The 13,675-nt window shown below is 35.8% G+C and overlaps 1 protein-coding gene across 2 annotated transcripts in view; it reads right to left on the reverse strand.

Moving 5' to 3' along the window:
• Window positions 1–3,901: 3,901 nt before the first annotated feature.
• Window positions 3,902–13,675, reverse strand: part of ZNF148 (zinc finger protein 148) — a 131,055-nt gene continuing 121,281 nt past the window's right edge. For both annotated transcript variants that reach the window (XM_029213685.1, XM_029213686.1), the window contains exons 8-9: window positions 12,488–12,606; window positions 3,902–12,165 (exon numbers count right to left, since the gene is read on the reverse strand). In XM_029213685.1, the coding sequence (XP_029069518.1) occupies window positions 10,567–12,165; window positions 12,488–12,606 (1,718 nt within the window). In that variant the 3' untranslated portion in view covers window positions 3,902–10,566. The remainder of the gene's footprint in view (window positions 12,166–12,487; window positions 12,607–13,675) is intronic.

Below are 13,675 nucleotides of genomic sequence, written 5' to 3' on the forward strand. Positions count from 1 at the left end.
AAATCAAGTCAAATTCCCACACTAATAAGCAGATCATTACAAACCGCCAACCATGCTAGGAAAGAACTGTACAGGGTGGTCCAAGACTCAGGGTGGCACAAGGGGGGGGGGGTTATGACCTGATCAGGGAGACCAGGATAAGCCTTTCTGAGAAAGTGATGCTGCAGCTGAAATTGGGGTGGGGAGGTTAATAGAGAAAACTGTGTCAGTGGCAGAAAGGGTCATAACCAAGTATGAGAGGCTGAACGCAATTCAGTAGTGAAAGCAGAGGATGAGAGGCTCACTGCAGGTGAGGCGTGGGCTAATGGCTGCAGAAAACCATGAGGGCCAAGGTAAGAGCTTAGTATTTACCCAAGTAGCAACTGAGACACTTCTGAAGGTTTTGTGCACGGCGTTAATCTGGAGAAAGTACTGGAGGCCATCTAGACTCGTTGTGCAGAAACTTGAAGGAGCCTGGGCTGTGGTAGTGGTAAAGGGAGGGGGCGGTTCAAAAGGATTTGAGAAATATTAACAAGCCCTGCCTCCATGACTTGCCAATCTGATTGATTAGATCATAGAACATTTATTGGGCCACACCCAGCAGTGAGTGAGGTCATTTTCCATTAACAGGTCACACATGTGGACCTGGTTCTTTGTTCCTATGCAATTGGGGTGAGGAAAGGGCTGGGACCCACTTGCTCATTGATGAAATCCTGGCTGTCCTGTTTCTTACTCTTCTCATGTATTGAGATGTTCTCATTTCTCTGCAGCCAGAGCGTTGTAAGGTGACAAGGGGAAGGAAATGGCTCTGAGGCCTGTAGTCCTGGCCACATACTCTGGCACATTTCTACATGAGGGTATGGGAAACAGGTCTAGCACATGAGAAGATACCTTGTTTCCTACTAGCCATTGATCCTTGCAAGCATCTCCTTTGGGGATTTCGTTAGACGTTTGTGGTTGAGTGCAGAAATCCATCATTTCCAGGCTCCCTAATCATAGCATCATCTTAATGGCATCAAATCTCCACCACCATTTATAATATCGTCACTGCTAATGCCTCTTTTACCCCATAACATTGTTCATTCATTCACTCATATCTGCTTATGTGTGAGGCATGGTTCTATATTGGGAACAAAATGCCCTCAAGGAGCCTACAAACTAATCCAGGAGTCCCAGAGTCTTTTCCTGATAAACAGTTTTGAATTCTCCCGAAATATTAATACTAAAAAACATTTATGATAAATAAATCTAACTTGTATGAAAGGCCAGGCACCACATACCATCAGTCAGTTTTTTCTGGTTGATGTATACCTGTTAACGGCACATGCCATACAGCCATTCAGGAGGAAGAAAACAAAGGAGATAGCAGAGAATAAACAGAAATGGTGAAAGAAAAAAAAATGTACGATGAAAAGGTGAGTGAGCAGGCCCATCGCATTCACACAGACACGCGACCCTCCCTCCCGCCGGGTGAGGCTGGCTGCAGTGCTCCAGTCTTACTGTCCATGACTCTGCTTTGGCCTCATGGGCAGCCAGGTCCCTGCTCACGATTAACCAATAGCTTGGGATTCAAAAGTTCAATATATTCTTGCTTTTGGAAGATGATTTTTTCTTCCTCTGCAAGTCTACTGATTTTCTCATTCACAGCAACGTATGCCGTTCTCCATCCCTCCCAGGGTCTCAGATAATGGAATCATAAATTTACAAAATTTGTCATTTCCACCTAACTAGTTATTCTTTGCTGGTCAATTAAATCCAGACAGGCAGATCCTATCATATCTTCTTTAATCTTTTGAAAGATATTGTCAGCAAGTCAGGAATTTACTCATGTGCGGCTTTACATGAAATGAAGCTTCCAAAATTTGTCCAATTCTGCTCTATTTTGCCTTTAAGCTACTTCTAAAATCTAAACTAGGGAATATTTGTTTGTGCTGTTGTAAGTTTACAAATTATCTCAAATGATGTGATAGTCACAGCAACTCTCATAGGGATTTTTATTATGCCAATCTTAAAGATGAAAAAAAACACTGAGACTCAGGAAAGATAAGTGACTTGTACAATGTTACACAGATAGGTCAAGGTAGAGCCAGAACTTGAAGGTCTAAGTTCCTTGCTTATTTCACCGCTCCTTATCTGCCCATGCAGAATATTACCAAAGTCTACGCCTGCTGTCTCACATCCTCAGCAAAATCACACACAGCTTATTTAAAGCTGTCCCACGCAGCACTGGTTACGCTGCCTTCGAGTGCCATTATCCGCTCCCAAATCCGGAGGGCCACCTGCACAAACTGCGCTGGACAACTGCTCTCAGCCAAGGCCTCCTGTGGAGCCCCGAGTTGTTCCGAACTCATTTACTCGGTTGTGCCCTCTTCCTAACATTTGACTTTGCGCTCTAGTAATCAGTCTTAACCCTCATATTGCCACTGACAAAAGTTACACGATAGTGCTCGAGGTCCCACAAAGAAACAAAGGAAAACTACCATATTGGAGGTTTAAAGATACATTTTACAGTGGCCTAAACACCTTGAAGGAAATGGCTAAGGAAAAGAGAATACCGGATAATTGGAAGCTAGTGGAAGTTATTTGACACGGAGAGTATCGTAATCATTATCTGGGAGTACTGACTAGTAGTGTATGATTTCAATCTATTTAAAATAATATTAATACAGTTTCATGAAGACTGTGCTAGAAATGACTAAAAGCATTGGTTCTACTTCTAGGAGAGAATCCTCCAGCATCCATTTCCAAACCCCAACGAGGGGTAAGTGATTCTCTCATGCATCTTTACCCTCAGGTTTGTGAATCCCTACAGAGTATTAATCTTCCATTTCTGTAATAGGTCAGTTCCTTCTGAACAAAGCCTACTATCTCATTTCCACAGACCAGGTTTGAATCCTATTCATAAGTTTTATATTTTAATTAGGGGATAATTTTTAATGATATTCTCTATTTCCACTGTATTTGTATACATTTTCTATCTTCTGGAACCAATTTATTAAAATTGTCTAGAAAACTATTCTAGTTAAAATAAGAAACACTACTACTTACCCATTTGTTGAGGAATGACATATAAATTACTCAGCACAACGCCCAACACATCTTAATGCTGAATATTTGCTTTAATAACCTAAAGTACAGTCCTGCATCCTGCAATTGATACCATCCTGCAACTGATACCTTTCAGATGCTCAAATAAAGACACTAGTAGCCTCAACCACCTATTATTTGCATCTAGCACAAAGCCTGTTACTAAGTAGGTGATCCACGCTGAATACCATGCCCCCACAAGTAAGGATTCAGATCAATAGAAAACACAATTACTATCACAGATAATACATTCTTTGGGCCCCTTCACCACCTTGACACAGGCATCATAGTTTCAGAATCTTATTAACAATGGGATAAGCTAGGAAAAATTAAGAAAGTTACAACTTTAAGAGTTCATCTGTATAAATTGATAAATACGCAAAGGCTCAAATGTTCTCTACTTCACAATTCAAGTCCATTTCTAAACTTGAGTTTTCCCAGTAGTTTGAAAAATCACTTTGAAAATGTCACTTGCATTTACAGTATCACATCCCAGCTCTTACCCGTATGCATATACAACTGCATGAGTGCGTTCGTAAAATGTTTTTACTATAAATGTCCTTTTAAGGACATCTGAAAATGATAAAAGAACTAAAATCATGAGACTCAAAATTTACCTTTAGTTCACTTAACTCTTCTGCTCCATTGATTCTTTATCCATCGAATGAATATAATTTACTCCAATACCATCATCAGTTTCATCAAAGTGGAGGGAAAAATCGGCAGCACTCCGAAAAAATTTTTTTAATTCCATCCAAACATATAATCATTAAAATCTTCATACTCCCCTTGTGCATGATAAATTGTCAAGTAAGACTCAATAACGTAACATTAATTCAAATGACTTCAATTTTTTCTGTAATCTTCAGAAGGTGGGAGAACTATCATGTAGAGTATCTCACCACCCCCCTCCCTACCATTCCTAATCATTCAAGAAAAAGTGTGATCTAGGAAATGGGTTAGTAGACTATAGGTGGTATTATTATGTATAATTGGTTAAAGCACCATGCTAATAAAGTCAGGGTCCTAGGATTAATCTCTGCAAAAGCCAGTAAGTTTCTATTTGTCCCAAGGACCCAAACTGCACTCCTAGCTGCAGACAGCTTTCTTACAATGTGTCCCACTGGTCACAAAATAGGGAGGGGGGGACTGGCAAGGACGTAAATGGATGAAAACAAATCTTCATTAACGGGAAAAAAAAAAAAAAAATTCCATGTATGATGATAATTGAATCGTATCTACAAAGAAAAAAAAATCATATATGTTCTTATGCCCTTATTCTTGGCTCTATGTTAAGTTTATCTCAAGTCTAAAATACTGGGTGACTAACACCTTAGAACTGCCTAATAAATAATGTTCTACACAAAGCTACAGTAAAGGCCCTGCTGTTACCCAATTTGTGTAACAAACTGTTCATTCCATATAGACATCCTTTTTCTCTTTTTAATATTGATCTTTCCACAGTTTTAAAATATTTTCCATTAGTTATTTGGTTCAGAATATTGTGAAAAATTCAGCTAGGAAATTATTCATAAAACTGTATTCTGATTTTATTTTTCAAACAGCCAGTGTCCACATTTAAAATGCAGAATTTGCAAATATAAATTATCTAATAATTCAATTAAAAATAAAACAAAAACAACTTCCTTTAGTATCATAATACATAAAATGGTATTATAAACTCCAAATGGCAAGGTTAACTACATGACAATGCCAGAAGCTGTGAAACTCATTAAACCTCTAAACGAATAGGTCAGTTTAAAGAACATTTCTGTGTTCCATGATTATGCATGAAACAAACTTTCATTGTATTATAAAGGCTCAGCAATTCATTCAGCATAACATGGGGTCAAGCAAAATTTTATTTTTACAATGACAATAAAAAACGCATTTAAACAACAACAAAAAATCCTCCCAATTGTTTAAAAACAATTCTGTTTGGAGGGTAAAATGTATTTTAAAATATACTGACTTACTGAATTTCAATTGCCAGGCTGCTGACTACCAATGTGAAAGTTTGTATTTAAAAATATCACAAATATCTTTTCATTTGACAGTGAAAATTTCAATGTGATAAGTTTCATTGCAAAGCAATTTTCACCTGAGTACTTTGAAATTTAGTGCTCATATATTTGAAGGGGAGGTGGGGAAGGAAAAGACCCACTTGTGTCAGATACTGAGTTTGTAGTTCTTTCACACTGATTTCCCAGAGGGCTGAAGAAACATCGGCTATGACCTTTCAGGACATACATGATGCTCCCCTTTTTCCTATAAATTTGTTCTGGCATTTCATAAATTCCCAGTATCCATATTTCCACTTAAGTTACCCACTCAAGCATAGCAACCCAATTCATTCAATTCTATACAACAGTGTCTATATTATGTACATGTTTAATTATCAATAGGAAATAGAAAATAAAATTTACAGCGATTGAGAAAGGGTCAGAAAATGGGATAGGAAAAGTAATACTGTATATTCAGAATATCCTATTATCCTACCAGTTTCAATGACAAGGTTTTTCCTTTATTAGTTGAAATACAAAGAAGGCATAGGGGATCCCAGGAAAATAACACTATGTATCAGAAAATTCAACGTGCTCCACCATCAGGATTTCCATTACACATTTAATTTCTTCTGTACAATTTTTAGAAACTTGTTTTTCTTTTCAAAATCATCAGATTTCCAGGTTAAATTCAGCACTACACAGTATGCCCTTGAAGTAAGATGAGGTTACCTGCTTTATTTGGATAACAAGTTCCCTTCCAGACAGCATTAAAATAAAGACAAGTAAGACTACACAGATAAAATCCAGTATAATTCAAATCCAACAATGAAAAATTTCCCCCTTATTGTTGCAAAATTCTTTCTACTGAAATGCTCTGCTACAATAATAAAAAGCATACATTACATATAAAAGATACCAGTGTACTAAAAAGTGACAGAAGTGGACTAGCAAATCCTTCAAAGCACATTATATAAATGACTAGCATTTAAAAACATTTTTCCTATAAAATGTAGGTCATATACATTTATAAATTGGCGGTTTTATTTCTAAAGCAGTGATGTGTGTGTTCAAATAGTTAGCTGTTCTGTACAGTATAATATCTACTCAAATCAAACTACAATAGGTTTGTCTTTCTTTGTATTGAAGTTGAATAAATTCATCTGATCAGCTGAGAAATCAAGGTTGAAAAATAAGTATCTAAAAATCAAAGTAGAAAGTTTAGAATTATTGAAATGTAGCTATGAAATATGAAGAGAACTATTTCACAATGGAGCTGAAGTCACCTCAAAACTTATGGGCTTGAATCTAAAACAGAAACAAATATTAAAATCCAAAGCAAACCACAAAGTTAGGTAGCAGTACAGAAGCAGGCAAAAAAACACACCCCCTTCCTTCAGTGTGATGGGCACTAAGTTTTGCAGTCTTCCTCCATCTTGCAGAAGGGTGGTAAGGCCATTCAATGCTTAGTGAAAGTGAGTACAGATGAAGGCAGATTTAGCCTGTCTCCCCTGCAACTTCAATTATGCTGTGTAAACAGTGTTACGTTCCAATAGGAGGAACAATGGAATTTGCTTATAAAAACTGATTAAAGATAATCATTATTAAATGAAATAAAGACAATTAATAACTCTGAAATGTTTTTAGAACTTTCCTGATGCTACTTGTAAAGTTAGCACTGCTATGTATTATTGCTTACATACAGTACAACATCATATGCCTTCTAACATAAAGCAGTACTGTGATTTGTTTGTACATATTTACAGATTCTTAAAAACAAGCTGTAAAAACATTACATACTTTCAGACAATACAAATTAGCACATTGGTACTCACTTCAAAACAAATGGAATGCATAACATTAATAAACATCATAAAGGAAGACTCACATAAAAGTCCTTGATTGTCAAGACACGTTTATATATAAACTCTAACTGTGCAGAATTAAAGATTCAATCATAGGTACATCCTTATTTGATGAACCATATTTACAGCATGGTATTGCATAAAAAAATAAAATAATGTTTACAGGGTTTTACTTTTTTATCCATTGGATTAAAGAAAGCAACAAACACAACAAGAAATGTTTGTCTGCTTTAGTTTCCTACCAAAGTTTAAGTGAAAAAGGAAACATGTTTTTTTATTTGCAGAATATAGCAAAAACAACTGGAAAATTATTTCCCTGAAATAAAGCAATTTGAAACGGAAAATGTTTAAATTAAATTGCAGAGTCAAAAAGTTTCTCATTGATTATAATAGTGCTTCTTCAAGTAAATATACTGTGAAAAAACGAGTTCTAGTTTAAAATGTTCTAAGTCTAAGAAATGTAGTTTTACAGTAATGCCTACTTTTAAGTTTCCCGGCTTTTTTTTTTTTTTTTTTAACAGCCCTTTAAAAACCCAAATTAATAAAATGAAAGAAGTGGCAAAAGATCTAACCTAGCTGGCACTTTGCAAGTTTCTCTGGCCTGCGGAAATGAAAGCCTACCCTGAGCACAAGGCCTCTTTTGCCTCTCAAAACGAGAAAAATTACCCAACCATGGACAGTCCTCACTCAGCCAGAGCTAAAAGGATGGATTTCTATGGTATCAACTAGAAAATCTGCAAGTAGATCCAAAAAGTTTAAGAGCCACTTCAAATATTCTGAACCAAATGAAATATGTGTGCAATAAATTTAAAAAAACAACAACACGCTTTTAGAAGATGTTCAAGAGATATTACTTCAACTAATGTGATCTGTTTCCAATCTTCAAACATGAGAACAGGTCCTAAGAAAGCACACCTCACTCACACTTTGCCAAGTTTAAGGGTGTAAGAGTATGTTTTCATAGAACAATTTGCTCACCAAGAGAAATGAAAAAAAAATTGCAAAAGGATATCCTCAATATTCTGATTTAAAGCAGCACAAAAGGCTACTTGCTTTCTCTATTAATGCCCAGATAGAAATTAAGTAACTTTCTGAACCAAAGTGGGGAAACCCAAACTGCTGAGATGTTTATCATATGATAATACAAGGTAACTCTGGTAGGCATGTAGAATTTCATAGTAAGAGAGCAATGACTATACTTAAAAAGTGGTAAGTCAGTAAATTATGCCAAAGTATCATTTATCTCAAAATATGCTTATAATGTGGTAGAAAAGTCTGCCATTATGTAGATATAAAGAAATGTGGTGAACACAGGAATGCAACACCTGAACTGCTTGCATGACTGCCACTTTCAAAGGCCTTCCCTCCTTGACTTACTGCTCAGCAGTAGAGCCACATTCTAAAAACTGTGCTGGTGATGTTAACACAAACAAAAAACCTTATTCTGTACCAAGTTCTCAACAGAACAGAAATTCTAACCAGGCTCAAAACAAAAACAAAAAAACAAAATAAATGCCTACCATCATCCAATAGTAGTATGAGAAAAACAAAAATGCCTATACCTAGGGAGAGCACAGTTCCATTGTTAACATCTCGCCTGAATGAAGCCTTCTTGAGGTTGTAATGTGCAACGCAAGACACACCATTCTTAAGAGTCAATAATGGCAGAACTTCAATATCTACTTCAAAGAAGTCTAAAATTCTTGAAAAATTTGGCAGCAAAGAAAGCTGTCAAATGGGAAAATATTTCAAGCAAAGTTTAACAACCAAAGTGTAGAGGAAACCCATATTAAACATAATTTATATTCCTTATCATAAAAACACCATATATTCAAAATAAATGCAAAAGATGTTAAGGGTAGATATTTCTTTGTTCCCTTCCTTTATGAGAACAGTCTTGGGATAACATTAAATAAAAGAAAAAAATAATTTAAATGTATAACATTCTATACTGAAACAAAGACTGCAGATCTATAAGGCCAATACAAAAGTTAAAATGGAAATTAACATAAAGTTGCATCTTCCAAGGGTTTTAATTTTAGATTATCACTGGTGCTGTATCAGTACGTGTGCATTGTGACAAAGATAGTGGAAATTTAAAATAAAAAACCAAAAAGTTGGAAGAAATTAAACAGGATAATAAAATCAATATAACTAATGTTACTTTCCAAAAATTAAAACTGTCCAATGTGTAACTCAAACCATCATTCCTTAGAAAAGTATATATATAATATGTATATATATAAAAGCACTATTTATTGTACCATGCTGTATTATTTTAAGACAAAGAATTAAAAAAAAAACATTCGTGGTATAAGGATAAAGTCTGTAGTTTATTTAGATTTTGAAATGCAACAAAAAGTTTCCGATCACTCATCTAGCTGAAAAAGAAACTGTAGTTACTAGAATTAGTAAACACTCTTGGTTTGTAAAATTGTAATGAGCAGTGTTCATTAAAAAGTAACTCAAGATAAAATAAGCAATTAAAATGCCCATTTCTTTAGTTTCTCTGGATACTGTTTAATTATCCAATCTATCAAGATTCTAGAAAGAGAAGGATTAAACCAGGTTTTACAGTTCCAAAGATATCCAATTTCCTTTTATTGCCAAAAATTAAAATTTTCAATTATGAGATGATTATGACACAACCATATCAAACCTAAAAATCTAAATTTTTTTTTTTACTTTGAGAAATCAAAAATACCAAATAGATTCTAAGTGCTCTATGTTAACTGAAGTGTATATGTAAAGTAAAATACAATTAAGCTTTAAAATGTGGAATATACATTTTGTATAAGCATTATGTTCTTGGGAATGTAATCTACAGAATATCTTTTTACTAAAACTTCAAAACCTTGATACTTGCACATGAAAAATCATAAAAAATATCTAGGTACAACTGTACAAAGAAACTGACACCAATATGCATACTTCCATACAGAAGTGAATGCTTCAACAGTTATGTATTTTGGTAAAAGTTTTGAAAGTATGCATATTTTTAAAGTAATTAGGCTTTTAAATAGTGGAGTCTTAGACTATCAGATTTTTATTACTTTTTTCTCAAAAAAAAAAAAAACCATGTCAATATAATGCAAAATGAAAATCAAGGGTATATGGCATATCATTCTTTTTAAAAGGTGGTTTCCTTTTTTCCCCCTATAGGACACACTAATTTATTTAAGCCATAATCTCTTGACATTTAAACTTTTAAGTTCACTCTGTCTATACTCAGATTCCCTGCTGAAGTGCCATGACTATGCTGAAAAACTTAGAAACAGTATGAGTAAATTTCACACAATTACTAATCTCCTAAAAATGTACAATATTATCAGTTAGGAAACAATTGTGCGAAAGTCTTTTTTTTTCCTTTTAAACTTGGTGTAGGTGGAATAGCAAGTTTCTGATCTAAAACAAGTAATGCATTGCTTCTATAAAGGTGACAACATGTAAGGCAGTTCAAAGAATGCTGACTAACCAAACAAAATGCAGTTATTGGATTATCTTGCTATTCATATCAGCTTAACTTGTTTTAACGCATTGCTCTTAAATCTGTACAGCACTCCATTTTACACAGAGTAACCCCACTCTTGATTAATCTGTTCTAAAGTGCCAGTATTATTTACACATTTTTTTTAGCCAAAAGTCTGGCCAGTTGTGGCATCAGGTGAGGATGTCATCCCAGCTCTATTATCATTTACATTCACCAAGGGAAATTCTGGAAATTCAGCACTTGTCCCTGGTCCCCGAAGGTTCACCTGTCCATTGGCAGTGCTAAACTGAGTAGCTATTCCAGCTCTGGATCCATGATATGGAGCACGGAAGGGTTGTTCAAAAGAGCTCATTTGGTAAGCTTGGTGGACAGGCTGAGCCTCAGCTTTCTTCTGAGAAGTCACTTGATCCAAAAAGTCCTGTGTTGATGTGGCAGAAGCATGGTTTGTCTCATCACCTGAAAAGGGAAATGAGTGCTGTGAATCACCAACTATTAGTCCAAAGTGGGACTTATCTGGAGTTGTTCTTAGTGGAGAATTCATTCCTGATCGAAAGCTATTGATGGGCATGGCTGCATAGACTTGCTTGTCTATGGAAGAGAATGCTGGCTGATTTGGAAGGGTCTGGTTATCGGTCACAAAGTTAAGGCTCGGGCTATTCAAATAGGCATCATTTTGGCTAGTTCTGTCCAAAGCCTGCTGCAGAAACTTTGAGTATTCCTGCAACATGTTGGCTTTATCTGATGAGGATGCTTGGGAGCTTGATCCAACATTCTCCGACTGAGTAACCTCAGGTACTTCGGAAGAATTTATTGATATGCTAGAAGTCACCTCAGTGTCCGCAACACTGAATGATATCTCATGTTGTCCATTAGCTTTATGAGAATAATGATCCAACAGAGTCTGCAGTACCTCATCTGGAATAACATTTTTGTCATGATTACTTTTTATCTCCACATTCAGTGCCTGTGAATCTAATATGGATGCTGTGGTACTCTCATCAATGACACTTGCCACAGCTGCCTGTGTTACAGAAGGCTGAGAAGCTATGGTACCCACATTCAGCGCATACTCCCTACTATTGTTACTTGCTGCCTGAAGATATCGCTTCTTCTTCAAAAACTGCATGGCATCATCATAATTAGTGCTACTGTGCACAGGTTTACTAGGCCCCTCTTGCAAATTGTCAACCTGGTCAATGTCAGCATTGCCTTCTGAGTCCAGTAAAGCTTGTTTGTCCACAAGTTCAAAAGCATACTTTGAAACTTTGCTCTCTTCATATGTGGATAAAGGCGAAATTGTTTGATTTTGCTCCAATGGCTGTTTCAGACTTCTCTTACTATTAATTTTTTTGAGAACCAACTTAGGTGGATGTATTTCTCCTGATGCATCTTCTAAATGCGATCCCCCAACTGAAGAATGTGGCATTTCAACAGCATACTCTGCCACCATATACTCATCTTTTACTTTAGTACTTGAAGAGTAAAGAGGCAAGTAATCATTTTTGTCTTTCTTCAGGTCAGATTTGTCCAAAGAACTCTCTTTGTCCATCCCAGATGATTTTTTCTCAGTTTTCTGCCTCTTCTTTTTTGGCAGTGAGTTATCTTTTGGTGATGTAGAAAAGCCAGAATCTTCCTCAGATGTCAGAAGGCCACCTTTGATGGCACATCTGTTTAGTTTTTTGTCATGATTTTCATGGCACATACGTTTATGTTTCAGTACACGATCTGTTCTGGAAAAATACTGTCGAATTCAAAGTTCGGAAGTGAGTTTTTTGTTTTAGTTTGTATTTTGGTCAACCAAGAAAAGAAAAGAAAAAACGGAATTAATATAAAGATAGATATAAGTATAATAATATGAGCAACTCCAAACTAATTTGCTGAGCCAACTGTTTATTACAAATTGAATCAACAGCAGTTAGGAAGTTCTTCTAATAGTTTTAGTAGTAACATTTTCTAATGTAACTTATTAGAATTGTTTATAATTTAATTTCAGATAGAAGAGTTTCAATGTCACTCATACCACAATAAAATGATTTTTAAAAAATATTCAAACCACATCTTACCTGTAAACAGTATTCACACTGGTAGGGTTTTTCTCCACTATGAGTTCTCTTATGCCTTTCCATATGATATTTTTGAATGAATCTCATACCACATTCATCACAGCGAAATGGTTTTTCACCTAGCACATGATACAGAAAGTTTAAAACAAAACAAATACTGTAAAATAATGAATTACTTCACCACAAGAACCTCTAAATAAATGGCTTTTGAACGTTGCCATACTTTGTTCTTTTTAAATGACCAAAGTCTCCCTTATACTAAACATATCTTCCAGTTTAATTTGTCAAGAATATCTTGCTTTGTAAAAATGGAAGAGACTGGTACACGCCATTGGAAAGAAAAGGTTGAAAGCAGGCATATTCAATTTCCTTTTTACTGTATGTGTACATAATATACTCCTTCCATAGGGACCGGTATTATTACCAGGACCTTAACAGTAATATGAACAGGGTTTCAGTAGAGTGGCTGATGTTTCTAATCCTTTTTTTCAATCATACAAAAAGTATTTCAGAAAAATTTTTGAAAAAACAAAATGTTACCCATACATAGTCCAACACAATTCTTGGATATACCTTTTTAATTCTTCATGTCTTTTCAAAGATATTTGTGGTTAAATGAAATTTGAATCCTAGGAAAATATTTTTTAAATCTAATTTATTAAAACATAAGAAGACGGCTTCCCTGGTGGCACAGTGGTTGAGAGTCCGCCTGCCGATGCAGGAGACACGGGTTTGTGCCCCGGTCTGGGAAGATCCCACATGCCGCGGAGCGGCTGGGCCCGTGAGCCATGGCCGCTGAGCCTGCGCGTCCGGAGCCTGTGCTCCGCAACGGGAGAGGCCACAGCAGTGAGAGGCCCGAGTACCGAAAAAACAAACAAACAAAAAACATAAGAAGAGCTTAAATTAGAGAGTAAGTTTTAAAAGTAATGTTTGTTTATACTGATTCTCTTTTCCTCGACTCAAACCAGCATTTCTCATGTCCTTTCGGGAGCGAATTAAATTGAGGGCTGTTAACTGGGCACATGACCCCCACACCACCCCCAGTTGTTTTTTTTTTTAAATCACATAAGGACTTCCCAGCTTTAATGAACCACAACTAAGAAGATCTAAAATAGCTTTTAATGATAAAGCCACAGCCTAAGTAAATAGAAGAGTGTGACAAGAAGTTATCTTAAATAATGCTTGTTT

Source organism: Monodon monoceros, unplaced genomic scaffold (assembly GCF_005190385.1).
Source record: "Monodon monoceros isolate NGI ecotype Baffin Bay Population unplaced genomic scaffold, NGI_Narwhal_1 Super_Scaffold_11, whole genome shotgun sequence".
Lineage (NCBI taxonomy): Eukaryota > Metazoa > Chordata > Mammalia > Artiodactyla > Monodontidae > Monodon > Monodon monoceros.